At 39.8% G+C, this 20,529-nt stretch overlaps 2 gene segments (V, D, J or C); both read left to right on the top strand.

The window, feature by feature from the left end:
• Nucleotides 1-4,221: 4,221 nt before the first annotated feature.
• Nucleotides 4,222-5,043, top strand: LOC114115745 (T cell receptor delta variable 1-like). The segment is given in 2 exon segments: nt 4,222-4,407; nt 4,571-5,043. Coding segments are annotated over 2 exon segments (384 nt in total).
• On the top strand, nt 4,222-18,326 carry LOC101113399 (T cell receptor delta variable 1-like). The segment is given in 2 exon segments: nt 4,222-4,334; nt 17,819-18,326. Coding segments are annotated over 2 exon segments (369 nt in total).
• Nucleotides 18,327-20,529: the final 2,203 nt, after the last annotated feature.

Raw genomic sequence — 20,529 nt, 5'->3', positions numbered from 1 at the left:
TCCACAAATCAATGAATGCAATACATCACATCAACAAATCGAAAGATAAAAACCCTATGATTATTTCAATAGATGCAAAAAAAGCCTTTTACAAACTTCAACATCCATTTATGATAAAAAAACTCTCCAGAAAGCAAGAATAGAGGGAACATACCTCAACATAATAAAACCCATAAATGACAAACCCAGAGCAAACATTATCTTCAGTGGTGAACAATTGAAAACTTTTCCCCTAAAGTCAGGAACAAGACAAGGGTGCCCACTCTCACCATCACTATTCAACATAGTTTTGGAAGTTTTAGCCACAGCAATCAGAGAAGAAAAATAAATAAAAGGAATCCAGATTGGAAAAGAAGATGTAAAACTCTCACTGTTTGCAGATACATGATCCTCTACATAGAAAACCTTAAACTCGACCAGAAAATTACTAGAGCTAATCAATGAATAAAGTTGCAGGATATAAAATTAACACAAAAAAAATCTCTTGCATGCCTATACACTAACAATGAGAAAACAGAAAGAGAAATTAAGGAAACAATTCCATTCACCATGGCAATGAAAAGAATAAAATACTTAGGAATAAATCTACCTAAAGAAACAAAGAGAGAAGGAAATGGCAACCCACTCCAGTACTCTTGCCTGGAAAATCCCATGGATGGAGGAGCCTGGTAGGTTGCAGTCCATGGGGTCGCCAAGAGTTGGACACTACTGAGCGACTTCCCTTTCACTTTTCACTTTCATGCGTTGGAGAAGGAAATAGCAACCCACTCCAGTGATCTTGCCTGGAGAATCCCAGGGATGGGAGAGCCTGATGGGCTGCCATCTATGGGGTTGCACAGAGTCGGAAACAACTGAAGCGACTTAGCAGCAGCAGCAGTAAAGAAATAAAAGTCCTATATATAGAAAACTATAAACCACTGATGAAAGAAATCAAAGATGACTCAAACAGGTGGAGAAATATACCATGTTTATGAATCGGAAGAATCAATATAGTGAAATGAGTACATTACCCAAAGCAATCTATAGATTCAACGCAATCCACATCAAGCTACCAAAGGTATTTTTCACGGAGCTAGAACAAATAATTTCACAATTTGTATGGAAATACAAAAAACCTCGAATAGCCAAAACAATCTTGAGAAAGAAGAATGGAAATGGGGGAATCAACCTGCCTGACTTCAGGCTCTACTACAAAGCTACAGTCCTCAAGATAGTATGGTACTGGCACAAAGACAGAAATATAGATCAATGGAACAAAATAGAAAGCCCAGAGATAAATCAATGCACCTATGGACACCTTATCTTTGACAAAGGAGGCAAGAATATACAATGGAGAAAAGACAATCTCTTTAACAAGTGGTGCTGGGAAAACTGGTCAACCACTTGTAAAAGAAAAAAACTAGAATACTTTCTAACACCATACACAAAAATAAACTCAAAACGGATTAAAGACCTAAATGTAAGACCAGAAACTATAAAACTCCTAGAGGAAAACATAGGCAAAAACTCTCTTACATAAATCACAGCAGGATCTTCTATGACCCACCTCCCAGAGTAATGGAAATAAAGGCAAAAATAAACAAATGGGACCTAATTAAACTTAAAAGCTTTTGCGCAATGAAGGAAACTATAAACAAGGTGAAAAGACAGCCTTTAGAAGGGGAGAAAATAATAGCAAATGAAGCAAGTGACAAAGAATTAATATCAAAAATATACAAGCAGCTCCTGCAGCTTAATTCCAGAAAAATAAATGACTCAATCAAAAAATGGGCAAAAGAACTAAACAGACATTTCTCCCAGGAAGACATACAGATGGCTAACAAACACATGAAAAGATGCTCAACATCACTCATTATCAGAGAAATGCAAATCAAAACCACAGCTGGTCAGAATGGCTTCTATCCAAAAGCCTACAAGCAATAAATGCTGGAGAGGGTGTGAAGGGAACCCTCTTACACTGTTGGTGGGAATGCAAACTAGACTAGTTTGCATTCTCCAAGCCAGGCTTCAGCAATACATGAACTGTGAACTTCCAGATGTTCAAGCTGGATTTAGAAAAGGCAGAGGAACCAGAAATCAAGTTGCCAACATCCACTGTATCATCCAAAAAGCAAGAGAATTCCAGAAAAACACCTATTTCTGTTTTATTGACTATGCCAAAGCATTCGACTGTGTGGATCACAATAAACTGTGGAAAATTCTGAAAGATGGGAATACCAGACCACCTAACCTGCCTCTTGAGAAATCTGTATGCAGGTCAGGAAGCAACAGTTAGAAGTGGACATGGAACAACAGACTGGTTCCAAATAGGAAAAGGAGTATGTCAAGGCTGTATATTGTCACCCTGCTTATTTAACTTTTATGCAGAGCACATGATGAGAAACGCTGGACTGGAAGAAACACAAGCTGGAATCCAGATTGCCGGGAGAAATATCAATAACCTCAGATATGCAGATGACACCACCCTTATGGCAGAAAGTGAAGAGGAACTAAAAAGCCTCTTGATGAAAGTGAAAGAGGAGAGCGAAAAGGTTGGCTTGAAGCTCAACATTCAGAAAACGAAGATCATGGCATCTGGTCCCATCACTTCATGGGAAATAAATGGGGAAACAGAGGAAACAGTGGAAACAGAGTCAGACTTTATTTTGGGGGCTCCAAAGTCACTGCAGATGGTGATTGCACCCATGAAGTTAAAAGACACTTATTCCTTTGAAGGAAAGTTATGACCAACCTAGATAGCATATTCAAAAGCAGAGACATTACTTTGCCAACTAAGGTCCATCTAGTCAAGGCTATGTTTTTTCCTGTGTCATGTATGGATGTGGGAGTTGGACTGTGAAGAAAGCTGAGCGCCAAAGAATTGATGCTTTTGAACTGTGGTGTTGGAGAAGGCTCTTGAGAGTCCCTTGGACTGCAAGGAGATACAACCAGTCCATTCTAAAGGAGATCAGTCCTGGGTGTTCTTTGGAAGGAATGATGCTAAAGCTGAAACTCCAGTACTTTGGCCACCTCATGCGAAGAGTTGACTCATTGGAAAAGACTCTGATTCTGGGAGGGCTTGGGGGCAGGAGGAGAAGGGGATGACAGAGGATCATCCAGATGGCTGGATGGCATCACCGCCTCGATGGACGTGACTTTGAGTGAACTCTGAGAGTTGGTGATGGACAGGAGCGTGCTGCAATTCATGGTGTCGTAAAGAGTTGGACACGACTGAGCGACTGAACGGAACTGAACTGAACAGCCCCTATGAAGAACAGTGTGGAGATTCCTTAAAAAACTGGAAAGAGAACTGCCATATGATCCAGCAATCCCACTTCTGGGCATACAAACAGTGGAAACCAGAATTGAAAGAGACTCAAGTACCCCAGTGTTCATTGCAGCACTGTTTACAATAGCCAGGACATGGAAGCAACCTAGATGTCCATCAGCAGATGAATAGATAAGAAAGCTGTGGTAGATATACACAATGGAATATTACTCAGCCATTAAAAAGAATATATTTGAATCACTTCTAATGAGGTGGATGAAACTGGAGCCTCTTGTACAGAGTGAAGTAAGTCAGAAAGAAAAACATCAATACAGTATACTAACACATATATATGGAATTTAGAAAAATGGTAATGATGACCCTATATGTAGGACAGCAAAAGAAACACAGATGTATAGAACAATCTTTTGGACTCTGTGGGAGAAGGTGAGGCTGGGATGATTTGAGAGAATAACATTGAAACATGTATATTATCATATGTGAAAGAGATTGCCAGTCCAGGTTGGATGCGTGAGACAGGGTGCTCAGGGCTGGTGCACTGGGATGACACTGAGGGATGGGATGGGGAGGGAAGTGGCAGGGGAATTCAGGATGGGGAACACATGTACACCTATGACCGATTCATGTCAATGTATGGTAAAAACCACTACAATATTGTAAAGTAATTAGCCTTCATTTAAAATAAATAAATTAATTAAAAATGCATGTCAACTTGTTTAATCTTCAGTTTCCTTCAGTTCAAACCTTTAATATTAATTGCTTTCTTCATGCCCCTTTTCAGGATCTGCCAAACTTAATGACCAGGGAAAGAAAAGTAGACAAACTAAAGGTTTGTGGTGAGCCAGTCTTTATCTGTACACAGACCATGTGGTCGATGAACATGACACCCTACTTCCTGTTTGGGAGGAGTCACACAGGAACCAGTTACCATGTATATGTACTGCCAGGCACTCAAAGACACTGAAATCTTAGCTTGAGGCAGAACTGAGCATATTTGTGTAGGAGAGTCCATGCCTCATGCCTCTCTCCAGTCTGCTCTGGGTGTTCCTGGCCTTCACCTTCTCTGGTAAGGATGCTCTCAAGCATGGGTGCGAACATCACGGTGAAAGGACTGCACACAGGCACGTGGAGCTTCACAGGTACTTGGGGAGGAAAGGAGGATTGGGGAAAAGCAAGCATCGTATGATTGCAGTATGGTTTGTAAATATTTGGGTCCAAAATTAGTTGAATTTCTGCATTATTTTGTTCACTATTTCAGCTCTATTTTCTTGTGTGTGTTTCCCCCCCCCTCCCCCGCCACAGGATCTAGTGTGGCCCAGAAAGTTACTCAATATCAGCCAGACATAACCAGTCAAGTGTGGAACGTAGTCATCCTGAACTGTCGGTATGAAACAAGTTGGAACGTGTACACCTACTGGATATTTTGGTACAAGCAGCTTCCCAGTGGAGAGATGACTTACCTCATTCATCAGTATTCAGAAGATGGGAATGAAAGGGACGGCCACTACTCTGTAAACTTTCAGGAAGCACATAAGTTCATCAGCCTCACCATTTCATCCTTAAAGCTGGAGCATTCTGGAAAATACTTCTGTGCTCTCTGGGAATGCACAGTGCATTGAAGTAATAGGAAAAGCTGAACAAAAACCCCAGAGCTTAATAAGAGAGAGTCTCCCTGCTGTGGTACCCAGGTTGAAATGTACAGCTGCAGATCCCAGATAAGAAATAGTCCTGTGGTGCCTTAATCTGTGATCTGGAGCAGAAGATTTGACTCTAAATAAAAGCTTCTATGTAATTTGGAAGCAGGTGTCCTGAGAGACTTTCTACTAATATTCTCCTCTTGAATTCTTGACTTTAAATCAATCATGCAGAGCATGTGTAACCTTGTCTAAAGCTGTAAACGTTCTCTATTATAATGTAAAGTGACAGTTTCACTAAACTACACTCATATCCCAAACCTAGGTCTAGTTATCTAGAATCATCATGAAAATTATTTCCTTAGTCCTTTCTTCTCAGACTTGTGTCACTTAAGATACAATCAGAGAAGCAGATTACCAGTGGTGTCAAATAAGAAATTGGTTATGAAGATTAGAACTCAGGCAATTGCTAGATCTGGTGGAAGATTGTATACAAAGCTGCTATCTTTGTATGTGGTGCTGAGACTGAATTCATTGTTAATCAGCTAGAGTAGTATTTGTAGAACAAAGTTGGATATAGACCAAAGCACGGACAAACTGTGACTCATAAGGACATACTAGAACCATAAGGGTAATGGAACCCACACAGACACACTAAAACTTGTCTATGTCTCACCTCCTTCAGTTTCACAGAAGTGAGTGACCTTAGGAGAAGTGAGTGTCATTTGGCATCATGCTAACATACCTACTTGGTCCAAAACAAAGAGAAGATGAGAAGGAGGTTTGGTGGGAAGTGGAAGGGTTGTGAATCAATGATAAGATCAGCTATCAGATCAGCAGCAACATGATTGAGTAGCCATAGTCCCTGGAGCCCTGCACCAATCCCCACACATAAAAACTGTGACTGCTTCACCACAACGACCTTCCAAATGTCACACAAATTTCTTTTGTGGCCAACCCTAACCCAGAAAAATACAGGAAGCACATTCTGAGAAAGATATTTCTAGTTAGTTAAGGTAGTACAAAGCTGCTACAGTATCCTCTTTGTTAACTTGGCATCCATCTGTACTCTTTAACAGCTTTTGAATAAAGACCATAGCAAAACTATGTTTCTTGCTAATGTTGTTGTAGCTGTTCAGTCACTAAGTCATGTCTGACTCTTTGTGATCCCATGGACTGCAGGATCCGCTATCTCCCACTATCTTTTGGAGTTTGCTCAAATTCATGTTGGCTGAGTTGGTGATACCATCCAACAACCTCAACCTCTGCTGCTGTCTTCTTTTGCCTTCAATCTTTCCCAGTATCAGGGTCTTTTGAGTCATTGAGTTGGCTTTTCTCACCAAGTGGCCAAAGTATTGAAGTTTCAGCTTCAGTATTTGTCCATCCAATGAATATTCAGGGTTGATTTCCTTTAGGATTGACTAGCTTGATCTCTTTGCAATCCAAGGGCCTCTCAAGAGTCTTCTCTAGCACCACACTTCTTGCTAATATGATGCAGTAATTCCTCATTCAACCCAAAATATTCTGAACATATCCTGTGAAGATTATAGAAAGTTCATTTATCCCGTTGTGGATGATGTTATTCTCTTCTCTACCTAAGACATACCCTCCCACTGAATCCTGTATCTTCACTACTGAGATATACTAACATATGATATTGACTTATATTAGCATGTCTTATGTTACTACATGTAGGCAAATTGGAGAAGGGAGTTAAAATTGGTTAATGTAATACATAAATATATCAAATTGAAAAACAAATTTTCATTAGTATTATTGTTCTTATTTCTGCAAATGACCTCAAGATCAGGGAAAAATCAGGATCTTGATCTGGGAAAAATCGAGGGCAGGAGAAGATGGTGACAGAGGATGATACAGTTGGATGGCTGCTGCTGCTGCTAAGTCGCTGCAGTCGTGTCCAACTCTGTGCGACCCCATAGATGGCAGCCCACCAGGCTCTCCTGACCCTGGGATTCTCCAGGCAAGAACACTGGAGTGGATTGCCATTTCCTTCTCCAATTCATGAAAGTGAAAAGTGAAAGTGAAGTCGCTTAGTTGTATCCAACTCTTGGTGACCCCATGGACTGCAGCCTACCAGCCTCCTCCATTCATGGGACTTTCCAGGCAAGAGTACTGGAGTGGGTTGTCATTGCTATCATTGACTCAATGAACACGTGAGTGAAAGTCACTCAGCTGTGTCCAAATCTTTGCAAACCCATGGACTATACAGTCCATGGAATTCTCCAGGCCAGAATACTGAAGTGAGTAGCCTTTCCCTTCTCCAGGGGATCTTCCCAACCCAGGGATTGAAGCCAGGTCTCCCACATTGCAGGTGGATTCTTTACCAGCTGAGCCACCAGGGAAGCCCAAGAATCCTGGAGTGGGTAACCTATCCTTTCTCCGGTGGATCTTCCCACCCCAGGAATCCATATGGGGTCTCCTGCATTGCAGGTGGATTCTTTACCAATTGAGCTACCAGGAGACATGAGTTTGAGCATATTCTAGGAGATAGTGAAGGACAGGGAAACCTGGCATGCTGCAGCCATGAGGTCGCAAAGAGTTGGACACAACTTAGAAACTGAAAAACAACAACAACAAAAATTGAATATGGGAAACCCTGAAAACACTCTTATCAGATTACAGTGGGAAGAAATTCAACCCTGGTAAGAACAGGGAGGAAACAGAGCACGAAATACTCAAGAAAGGATTTGTTCCAGTTGTTGACTTCCAGGTAATATTGCAGAAACTTTAAAAGTCACCTTTAATAAAAGCTCCATTTCCCCCTCTCCTCTAGAGCTTCTGTACCTCACAGCTCACTGAGGTGTACATTTGAATAGGCTCAGCACCAGCAGCAATAATTGTCAAGGATGCATTTCTTCCTGATAGCCACTAGAACTTGCTTACTTTGGGATCCTTTGAATCTCAGATTTCCCTGTAATAAAGACTCAGCACCTTCTGGCACATTCCTTCCTGCTCCTCAAGGGAGATCTTCCACAAAATGGATCTCAGTTTCCTTCCTGCATAGCCATCTTTTCCACTACCCTTCTCATGTTGGGAATGCTCTTCATAGGGAATCAGTAACATTATATTCCATGCTCCTGCCTCTATAGAACAAACAGAGTTCTGATTGAAATCTGAATAGAGACACTGTCTCATTATAGGCAGGTCTGTCCTGGTCTCACTGAATCGGCACTGATGCTGCATGAAGAACTGGAGGCCAGTTAGTGACCTGCCTGACAGCCACATCCCTGGCTCTAAAGGGCCCCCTGAAGTGGAGGTGCAACTATGCCTACCTGTAGTGAACTTCCTTATCTCTTTTTGTATGTCTAGACAATAGGGTATGAAGGTAAAAAAAGCTTTCTTTATCTAGCACTGGCCTATAACAGGCGTTCCAAAGTTCCAAGTGACCCACTCAGGTTGCTCCTCACTTCTTTTCTTTTATTTAACTTCTCTAATACCCATGTGCACAACAATAATTATTGATTCCCAATCAGCTTTATTTTTATACGCTATTTCTCACAGTTCCTTTAGTAAACATTTGCAATAATCTCAAACTGCCCATCCGATCCCCACGCCTAAGATCACTTCAATTTTACCTCAGTGAAAATAAACAGGTCCTCATTTTCCATCCTTTTTACCTCAAAATCTTTATACACTGAACCATTATTATTCATAGAGTCTGAGAAAAAGCAAAGTCTTGCCTTTCATATGTTTTAAAAGCCCTTATTCTTCTTTTAAAATAACCTACTAGAGGCAAAAAGCAGAATACATATAACAATAGCTAACAGTTAAAATGTAGTTTGTGTAAAATAGATAACTAATGGGAAGTTGCAAAATAAGCAGGGAGCCCATACACAAACCCTTCGTGGGGCTCAGCCCCTCCTCCAGCCACAGTTACATCATGAGGCCTCCGTGAGGTCACCATAAGGCATTTGCAGTACTTAGTATTTCTTACCTACATTGGTATAGTTATAACCACAAACACTTTTTAGCCCTACAGATTTGGGATTTGGTCTTTTCCCTTCTCAATCTGTATCTCCTTCCGCACTAGAATCTCTAACTTATAACTAAAAGAATAGCTGATAAGATGACAGAATTAAAATAAATATTTCCCACAGTAAGCCAGACTCCAAAACAGTAAACATTGAAAGTAACTAAAAGAAGAGAGAACTCTCTCCAGTAAATATATTATCTGGCTTGGTTGGGTGTCTCAAGAATGTTCACGTCTGTCTCACTGCGATGTGTCCCAACAGGCAACTGCACACACTGGTATCCCATCCTATGAGTGCAGCAAAGTGAACAGAAAATATTTGCTCAGTGTTTGATATGAACTTGATCACTGACGAAATATTTCTTATAGCTCTGGGGGCAAGAAATCTAAAATCCATTTTGCTGTCTACATCAAGGTCTTGGCAGGGTTGATTCCTTCCAGATTCTCTGAGGAAGAATCTGTTTCCTTTCATTTTGTAGCTTGGAAGCCACTTGGATTCCATGGCTCAAGGCCCCTTCTTGAATCACTCCATCTTACTTCCACCACCATGGCTCCCTCATGTCCTGGAATCAAATATCTTTCTGACTTTCTTCTATAAGTTATAAAAATTTAATACATAGAAATCTCAATTAAATAGAGCTGGCAGAAGACGGGGAGCTCTCCCGACCTGTGGATATCACAAAGGGCAAAGGGAAGATGAAAGAAGCCTCTTCTTCCCTGGTCAGGACATGGTCAATGGAAAGTCAAGGGCACTCTGTTTACTATAACCTTCCACATCTCCTTGTCTTCTCTATAGAAGCATTTCCTTTCCTTGTCCAGTGGGGACTTGCATGTGGCTCCTCATGGTTGCTGATCCAGACTGCAGTCCTTTGGTGATCTCAAACAAAATCACCTTTTATGGGGAAATACCTGGCAGTCTGCCGTTTGTTCCTGTGATTCTGTTTTTGTTCTATTTGTTCCTTTGTTTTGCTTTGCTTTTATATAGCGCATATAAGTAAAAACACACAGTATTTGTCTTTCTCTGTCTGACTTATTTCACTAAGTCCGATAGCTACACTCTGTAGCTATCCATGTTGTTACATTTGGCATGATTACATTCTTTTTTTATATTTGATTAATGTTCCATTGTAGTGTGTGTGTGTGTGTGTGTGTGTGTGTGTGTGTATAGATAGTTAGATGAAAGATCGATATTTTCTCTATCCGTTCATCTATGAATGAACACTTAGCTTGGTTTCAGATCTTGGTTATTATAAATAATGCTGCTATAAACATTTGGGTGCAGATACAGTTTTGAAGCGTTTTCGTTTTCTTTGGATAAACACCCAGGAGTGGAACTGCTGGATTATATGGAAGTTATATTTTTAGTATTTTGAGAGGAATCTCAATAATGTTTTCCATAGTAGCTGCAGCAATTTCCAACCCAGCGGCAGTGCACAAGTGTTTCCTCTCCTCTGCCTCCTCGCCACACTTGTTATTTTTTTTTTCTTTTGATGATAGCCATACTGATAGATGTGAAGTAACACGTCATTTTGACATAGATTTGCTCTTTCTCTGAATATTAGAGACTTTGGGTATCTTTTCATGTACCTGGTGACTATCTCTTTGGAAAAATGGCCACTCAGGTACTATGCTCATTCTTCAATCAGACTGTGCTTTTGATATTGAGGTATATGATGTCTTTGTATTCTGGATACTAACCCCTTATTGAAAATATCTACTCCCATTCAGTAGTTTGCCTTTTATTTTTGTTGATGGTTTCTTTGCTGTGCACTAAATTTTAGCTTTATTTGGTCCAGTTTATTTATTTTCGCTTTTGTTGCCATTGCCTTTGAGACAGAAAAAATTATTGTAAAGAGAAACGTCAACTGAGCATACTGTCTATATTTTCTTTTGCGAGTTTTAAGGTTTCAGGTCTTACATTTCAGTCTTTAATACATTTTCAGTTTATATTTGTATATGTTGTGAGAAAATGTTCTAGTTTAGGTCTTTTCCTTGTAGGTGTTCAGTATGGTCAACAACACTTATTGAAGAAACTTGTCTTTTCCCCATTTTAAGAAGCTGGATAAAGTCATTCAGAGCAATATCTCTGTATGGCCACAGAGGGGCAACGCTGCTTCAGAGAAGATTGACTTTTGTCTCACATACACAGTGGAGAAGGCAATGGCGCCCCACTCCGGTACTCTTGCCTGGAAAATCCCGTGGAGGGACGAGCCTGGTAGGCTGCAGTCCATGGGGCCGTTAGGAGTCGGACACGACTGAGTGACTTCACTTTGACTTCTCACTTTCATGCATTGGAGAAGGAAATGGCAACCCACTCCAGTGTTCTTGCCTGGAGAATCCCAGGGACGGGGGAGCCTGGTGGGCTGCCGTCTATGGGGTCGCATAGAGTCGGACACAACTGAAGTGACTTGGCAGCACATACACAGATTCTTCAAGGAGCCAGAAAGGAACCTTTAAATATCAAATGTTTATCTCCAAATTTGTTTCAGTCTCCATCTCTCAATCCTGTGTGTGTGTAGGTATCAATCCATCCGCCTAAATAGTATCTGTGTATATTTTAGTCTAACAGTTTGAAAAATATGGTTCTGAAAATAAATATTTCTTTAAACAATATGTTTTGTCCTCTGAGATTAGGGCCACATTAGTTTCTCTAATATAAATTTATAATGTTTGTACCCAGACACATCCCAAATCATACTGTTAGTCAGTGCCAGAATTCCCTTACCCCATTCTTTACTAAGAAATCTAGTGGGGGTGTAAGTTCCAGTTCAAGCAGCTCCTCCATCAGAACTACTCTCTGACTGAGGCCAGAAGTGAGTCCATTATCATTTTATTGGATGCATCATATAGAAACACATTTCTCTTTAGGAGCTTTTATCTGGATGTACTTGAGTATTGGGAGTGGGTAGGCTGAAGATTGCTACTTCTGTCTCTTTCTGGAGTGAGACCCAAGTATGACCATTTAGTAGGCATGAGTAAATATATATTGAAGACATGCATGAATGAGTGAATAAATGAAAAAGAAAACACACCAAAAATTCAACAAACAATAAAACATCCCCCCCTGGAGTAGATGGGATTAGGTTGAGGAGTGGGAATGGTTGTTATTGTCTCTTTTTGAACTGTGATGATGTTTTTCTTTGATAGTGTCTGATATGACATCAAATACAGAGACCACACTTCTTTGTGCTTAAAAAAAAAGTGAGCTCCTTAATTTCTGTCTCTATCCCCTGATATGTTGACATCAGAAGCCAAATTGACTCTTCACATTTTTGGATTTTGCCTGTGAGGATAAGGTGTAACTCAGGATGAGAACTACCAAAAATACTTCTTTACTGAATGATCATGGTCTCATATTGTCTGCATTCCGCAGAATTATCCTAGCCAGTCTTATCCATTTGGAGATCAAATGTCCTCCAGAACAGATTATTCCAATGCTCTTCAGTTTATTTTCTCCATGCATATTCTTGGAAACATTTTATTTGCCTGATTTATATTTTAGAAGAAATATAAATGGAAATTGATCTAATTATATTTTATTAATTCTTAGGATCATGTAAAGTGTGGAAACATTGAGTGACCGTGTTAAAATTTAAGTTCCATCAGGGCAAAACGACTATGTATCTTTATGTTCTGCTCCATAAGCTTTGCTTGAATGATACATTATGCCCCTTGTGTATTCGCAATAGACTTTAATTAGTATTTGTAATAAAAAAGAAATACCCTGTAATGCTTATCTTGTGAAATCATGGGAGGCCCTCTCTTCCCTATTGTAGACTAATCCTATTCCTATTAAAACATCAAACTCTCCTGATATATGATTTTTAACCTTCTAGGAGGTGTGAGGAAAAGGAAGAAGGGGATAGAGTAAGAGAAATTCTAACCTGGTCTTCATGCTTGTAAGGGGGGCATTTCTGATTCCCAATTAATTTGATTTTTGGTGATTCTAAATTAGCACTGAATGAGAACTAGTACTTTTGAGAGAGATAGGTTTGAGGAAAGCACGTATGAAAGGGTGGGACCTACTGAAAGAATAAAAATAGGTGTTAGCGTAAAGTTAGAGTTCTAACTGGCTGAGAAGAGAAGAGGATCTGGAGTTGCCACTGAGCACTGGGGCCAGAAGCAATGGACGAGACACTGGAGCATCACTTTTGGTTCTGTGGCTTCAACTTCATTCTGATTCTGTGAGCTGTGGAGGAGAAAACCTAGGATATCTCATTAATTAGGAGGACTGAGAAAATGGGGTTACAAATAAACTCATGCAGATATTCTTATCAAAGAAATATATTTTATGGAATTAATGGCTTTTATCTCTTTAAGCAGGGGTGAATGGACAACAGAAGGAAAAAAGTGACCAATAGCAGGTCAAACAGAGCCCTCGATCTCTGACAGTCCAGGAAGGAGAGATTTCCATTCTGAACTGTAGCTATGAGAACAGTTTGTTTGACTACTTCCCATGGTACTGACAATATCCTGGTAAAGGCCCTGCATTCTTGATAGCCATATGTTCAGTTGTGAATGAAATGGAAGATGGAAGACTCAGAGTTTTCCTCAATAAGAGTGCCAAACAGCTCTCATTGCACATCACAGCTGCCCAGCCTGGAGACTCAGCCACCTACTTCTGTGCAGCAAGTGCACGGTGCTCCCCAGACCCCTGCAGCCTGTACCCAGACCTGCAGCCGAGGCTCCAGACACACCCTGCAGTGCAGATGAAATACATACACAGACACACAATTTGTTTGTGCATAAAAAGTGTTAATATATTTAGGAAAACTGACATTATATAGAATTTATTTTTTGACCCAAATGGAAATGATATGGAAAATTAAGTGCAAAGAGACGTCTCTAGAAACTCCCAATATGTATTTGGTATATATTTAAAACCTATAACTTTAAAACAACCCTAGGTTAAAGAAACAATTACACTCTGTATAATAGGCTCCAGTTTCATCCGCCTCATTAGAATTGATTCAAACGCGTTCTTTTTAATAGCTGAGAAATATTCCATTGTGTATATGTACCACAATTTTTCTTATCCATTCATCTGCCAATGGACATCTAGGTTGCTTCCATGTCCTAGCTATTGTAAACAGTGCTACGATGAACATTGGGGTACACATGTCTCTTTCAATTCTGGAGCTCATAGTTTTATGAGCAAATGAGATTAGGACAATTGGATATTCTTGGGAAACATTTGAAACTTGACCTAAATATCACACCTGATACAAAATTTGAGTATAGTCTCAAAGTGAACCATACATCCAAGTATAAAATGTAACATTACAAATCTTTTAGGAAAAACATAGAAGAATATCTTCATGACCTATGTCTGGACAAAAAGACTTTTGACATGACACCAGAAGCACAATCCATTAAAAAAACTATTTCATCAAAATTAAAAATGTTTGCTCTGTAAAAGACATTATTAAGAGAAGGGAAAAGATAAATCACAGAATGGCAGGAAATATTTGTAAATACATTTTCATCAAAAGACCGCATTCAGAATTCAATGAACTCTCTGAACTCAGCAAGAAGAAAGCAAACAGTCCGGTTGAAACCTGGACAAAAGATTCACACAGACACTTTACCAAAAAGCTATCTGGTAATGAAATAAGAATATAAAGAGATGGTTAGCATTATTAGTAATTAGGGAAATGCAAATTAAGCCACAAAGAGATAACACGTCACATTTCTCACAGGCTAAAATTAAAACTACTAACAATGCCAAGTTCTGGCAAAACTGCAGAGAAATTGGATCACTCATACATTGCTGGTGGGTGAATGGTCCAGCCATTCTGGAAAAAAGTTAGCAGTTTCACTTAAACTTTAAATATGCACTTACCTTATAGCTCAGCAATCACACTCCTGGGTATTTATGCTTGAAAATGAAAAACTTATATTCATACAAAATTTGTACATGAATATTCATAGCAGCTCTATTTCTGATTATCAAAAACTGGAAACCAGCCAAGTGTTCTTCACTGGGTGAATAGACAAACAAATCCACTGGAATACATCTGTACAATGACATATTATGTATAGATTTTTTTCAACTTGCAGTAGAGTTGTATCTCAATAAACCAATTTCAGTTGAGAGGATCATAAATGGAAAATGCATTTAATATACCTAACCCACTGAATTGAGTCTAACTTAAAGGTGCTCCACACTGACATTAACCTACAGCTGGGAGAAATCATCTAACACAAAGTCTATTTTATATTGAAGTGTTGAAAATCTCATATCATTTATTGAGTACTGTACTGAAAGTGGGGCTTCCCAGGTGGCTCTAATGGATAAAGAACCTGCCTGCATCGCAGCACTGTTTATAATAGCCAGGACTTGGAAACAACCTAGATGTCCATCAGCAGATGAATGGATAAGAAAGCTGTGGTACATATACACAATGGAGTATTACTCAGCAGTTAAAAAGAATTCATTTGAATCAGTTCTGATGAGATGGATAAACTGGAGCCGATTATACAGAGTGAAGTAAGCCAGAAAGAAAAACACCAATACAATATACTAACACATATATACGGGATTTAGAAAGATGTCAATGACGACCATGTATGCAAGACAGCAAAAAAGACACAGATGTGTATAACGGACTTTTGGACTCAGAGGGAGAGGGAGAGGGTGGGATGATTTGGGAGAATGGCATTGTAACATGTATACTATCATGTAAGAATCGAATTGCCAGTCTATGTCTGACGCAGTATACAGTACGCTTGGGGCTAGTGCATGGGGATGACCCAGAGAGATGTTATGGGGAGGGAGGTGGGAGGGGCTTCATGTTTGGGAATGCATGTAAGAATTAAAGATTTTAAAATTAAAAAAATAAAAAAAAAACTTAAAAAAAAAAATAAAGCAGGAGACATAAGAGATGCAGGTTAAATCCCTGGATCAGGAAGATCCCCTGGAGGAGGGCACAGCACCACACTTCAGTATTCTCGCCTGGAGAATCCCATGGACAGAGGAGCCTGGTGGGCTACAGCCCATACAATCTCAAAGAGTCGGACACAACTGCAGGAACACACACATACTAAAAGTAAAAAACCAATGGTTGTATGAGTACAGAGTGAATGTAAGTATGTCGGTTGTTTACTCTCATGATCTCAGGGCTGGCCAGGGGCTCAGCTCACTGCTGTTGCCCAGAATCACCAGGAAATATTATACCACATGTTGCTAGCATTGGGAAAGCTCATATTTAAAAATTCAAAGTATGGTTTCTACTTTCTACTGAAAGTTCATCACTTTCTTGCCACTGTAAGGTAAAAAAAATCCAAAGTCAACACATCATAAGATGGTGACAGTCTTTAGTGGTTAAAAGAATCAGACTACTGATACATGCAATAGCCTAGATGGGGTGTCCTTGGTGGCTCAGTGGTAAAAATCTGCCAACCAAGCAGGAGACATGGGTTTGATCTCTGGGTCAAGAAGATTCCCTGGAGAAGGAAAAGGCAACTCACTCCAATATTCATGCCTGGGAAATTCCATAGACAGAGGAGCCTGGTGGGCTACAGTACATGGGGTCACAAAAGAGTCAGAAAGGACTTAGAGACTAAACAACAATAGCCTAGATGGATGTCAGGACGTTATGCTGAATGAAAAAGTAGTCAATCTCAGAGGCCACGTGGTTTATGGATGCACTTATTGGATTATTATGATGCTTACATAGTGTGATTTTGCTTAAACAACATTCTCAAAGGCACAAAATATAAAGATGAAAAGGAGATGAGTAGTTAGCAGGGTTATAAAGAGTTGCAGGAATGGGGAGGTTATTCAAAGAGGATTTCTTTAGAGAGATGAAACAATTTTGTGTCATGATTTCAGTGGTGATACAAGAACTTATACATGTGATAAAATTTCTTAGAGCGATGTATGAAAACATAAGAGAGTATATCAAAATTGATGTATAAGTTTATGATATTTTGCTAAAATTGTATTAATATCAATTTCTTGATAGATATGAAATCAGTATCAGATTTCAAAAGAATATTTTATTCTGGTTATAATTTCATTTAAATATAAACCACTGAACAGGCTCTGAAATTCAGATGGGCTGATTTTCTTAAATCATTTCATGTTGCAGTAATTTTATTTATTGAAAAATCTAAGTAAACTCAGTAAAAAAAACAAGAGACACATTCATTATTTTGGATAAGATTGCTTTTCTCCCAGAAGGCCTAAGATCTGTGAATATTTTAAAACAGTCAGTAGATTCTGGTCGGAGAAAAGTAAGTATAGGCTAAATGAATGACCAATCAGTAAATTTCAAGAAAGTTTCGTAGGCTATATAAAATTATATCTTAAACAGGATGGCAAATAATTTTAATAATTACCAATGTATGTCAACTTGTTTAATCTTTAGTTCCCCTCAATTCAAATCTTTAATATTAATTGCCTTTTTCAAGCCCTGCCGAATTTAATGACCTGGGAAACACGAGTAGACAAAGTAAAAGTTTGTGGTGAGCCAAACTTTTTTCCATCTGAGCACAGACCAGCTGGTCTAGGAACATGACAAACGGCACTTCCTGTCTGGGGGAGGAGCCACACAGGAACCAGGTCCTGTGTATATGTGCTGCCAGGCACTTACAGACATTGAAATCTTAGCTTGAGGCAGAATTAGACACATTTGTGCAGGGAATCCATGCCTCATGCCACTCTCCAGTCTGTTCTGGGTGCTCCTGGCCTTCACCTTCTCTGGTAGGGATGCTTCCAAACATGGGTGCGCATGTTCAGGGTCAAAGTCCTGCACACAGGCGCGTGGTGCTTCACAGGGACTTGGGGAGGAAAGGAAGACTGGGGAAAAGCAAGCGTCTTAGGATCTCAGTTTGGTTTGTAAATATTTAGGTCCAAAATAGGTTTAATTTCTACATTATTTTGTTCACTATTTCAGCTCTGTTTTCTTCTTTTTTCCACAGGATCTGGTGTGGCCCAGAGTGTTACTCAAGACCAGCCAGACATACTCAGTGAAGTGGGGAAGACAATCACGCTGAACTGTCGGTATGAAACAAGTTGGGACATGTTGAGCTACTACATTTTTTGGTACAAGCAGCTTCCCAGTGGACAGATGACTTATCTTATTCGTCAGCATTCAGATGATGGGAATGCAAGGGATGGCCGCTACTCTGTAAACTTCCAGAAAGCTCATAAGTCCATCAGCCTCACCATTTCAGCCTTAGAGCTGGAAGATTCTGCAAAGTACTTCTGCGTTCTCAGAGTATCACAGTGCTTGAAATAATATGAAAGGCTGAACAAAAACCCCAGAACTAAATAAAAGAGAGACGCCCTGCTGCAGGACCCCAGCTGAAATGCACACCTGCAGACTCCAGACAAGAAATGGTAGTCCTGCAGTTGCTTCATCTGTAGTCTGGATCAGAAGATTTAATTATAAATAGAAGCTTCTTTGATTTCATTTGGAAGCAGGTGTCCAGAGTGACTGTCGACTAATATGTTCTCCTCTTGAATTCTTGACTTTAAGTCAATCATACAGAAGATGTGTAAAGTTGTCTAAAGCTGTAAACTTGCTCCATAATAAAGTGACAGTTTCACTAAAATACACTCTCATCACAAATCTGGGTATAGTTATCATGAATCATCAAGAAAATCATTTCCTTAGTCCTTTCTTCTTAGACTTGTGTCACTTAAGGTACAGTCAGAGAAGCAGAACCACTAGTGGTGTCTGTTGAATAAGAAATTAGTTATAAAGATTAGAATTCAGGCAATTGCTAGGTCTGGTAGAAGAGTGTATACAAAGCTGTTATCTTTGTATCTGGTGTTGAGACTGAATTTAGTGTTAGTTGGTTGGAGTAACGTTTGTAGAAGAACATTGGATAGAGACTGAAGCATGGATGAACTGGGACTCACAATGACATACTAGAACCATGCAGATAATGGAGCTCACAAAGACATGAAAACTTGTCTATGTCTCACCTCCCTCCGTTTCACAGTAGTGGGTGACCTTAGGAGAGGTAGGTGTCATTTGGCATCATGCTTACATACATACTTGTACCAAGACAGAGAGAAGATGAGGAGGAGATTTGGTTGGAAGTGAAGGAGTTCTGAGTCAACAATAAAATGAGCTATCAGATCAGCAGTAACACGTGTGAGTAACCATAGTCCCTGGAGCCCTGCACCAAACCCCCAAACACAAAAACTACGGCTGCTTCATCACAGCTATCTTCCAAATGTTAGGCAAGTTCCTTTGGTGGCCAACCCTAAGTCAGAACAATATGGGAAGCACATTCTGGGAAAGATGTTTCAGTTAGTTAAGATAGACCAAAGCTGCTCTTTGGTAACTTGTCATCCATCTGTACCCTTTTAACCACTTCTGCATAAGGACGATTGGAAAGCTATGCTTCTTGCTCATGTTGTTGTTGCTGTTCAGTCACTAAGCCGTGTCTGACTGTGACTCCATGGACTGCAGTTCACCAGGCTTCTCTATCTTCCACTATCTCCCAGAGTTTGCTCAAATTCAAGTCCATTGATTTGGTGGTACCATACAATCGTCTCATCCTCTGCTGCCCTCTTCTTTTGCCTTCAATCTTTCCCAGCATCAGGCTTGGTCTTTTCCAATGAGTTGGCTTTTCTCACTGAGTGGGCTAAAGTATTGGAGTTTCAGCTTCAGCATCAGTCCTTCCAATGAATATTCAGAGTTGATTTCCTTCGGGATTGACTGCTTTGATCTCCTTGCAGTCCAAGGGACTCTCAAAAGTCTTCTCCAGCACCACACTTCTTGCAATTATGATGCAGTAATTCCTCATTCAATCCAAAATTTTCTAGCCATATCCTTCAAAGATTAGAGCAAGTTCATTTATCCATTTGTAGGTGATGTTACTTTATCTTCTAGCTAGTCGCACTCTCCCGATGAATCCTGTATCTTTACTACTGAGATAAAATAAGATATAAGATTGAGTTATGTTAACATACCTTTCTTATGTTACTACATGCAGGAAAATAGGAGAGGGGAGTTAAAATTGGTTAATTAGTTCTTAGTTAGTTCAGTCGCTCAGTTGTGTCCGATTCTTTATGACCTATGGACTGTAGTCCTCCAGGCTCCTCCATCCATGGGAGTTTTCAGGAAAGAATACTGGAGTGGGTTGCCATTTCCTTCTCCAGGGGATCTTCTTGACCCAGGGATAGAAGCGGGGTCTCCCACATTACAAGGAGACTCTTTACCGTCTGAGCCAACCAGGGAATCCCAGGGAATAGACTACTTAGCCAAATAGATATATATTGTGGTTCTTACTATGCTACCTACCATATGTGTGACCTCAAGTTAGTTGCTCGATCTCTTTCAGCTTTAGTTTTTTTGTTTGTAAGTTGGAAATAATATCTCTATTGCATATCTTTTCTATTAGAATAGTGTGCAGAAAGATAATTTAACACACAGCATTTGTGCACATTTATAAATTGGTGATTTGAAAGTTTATAAATTTTATTGAAATTTTATGTAAAAGATTCCTAACCAAAGTGTGCTTCCTGCTTCATTTGCAATCCCAATCTCTCTCAAGTTGAATAACAGCAGTCCATCCCAAGGCAACCCAATTCTGAAAGGTTGTCAGCTTTCTTTGCATTGTGAGCACATAAGAGATATCCACAATGTTTGTGAAGCTGGTCTCAAGAAAGCAGT

Source organism: Ovis aries, chromosome 7 (genome assembly GCF_016772045.2).
Source record: "Ovis aries strain OAR_USU_Benz2616 breed Rambouillet chromosome 7, ARS-UI_Ramb_v3.0, whole genome shotgun sequence".
Lineage (NCBI taxonomy): Eukaryota > Metazoa > Chordata > Mammalia > Artiodactyla > Bovidae > Ovis > Ovis aries.
The sequence above is the reverse complement of the archived record's forward strand: the minus strand, read 5'-3'. Positions and strand labels throughout refer to the sequence as shown.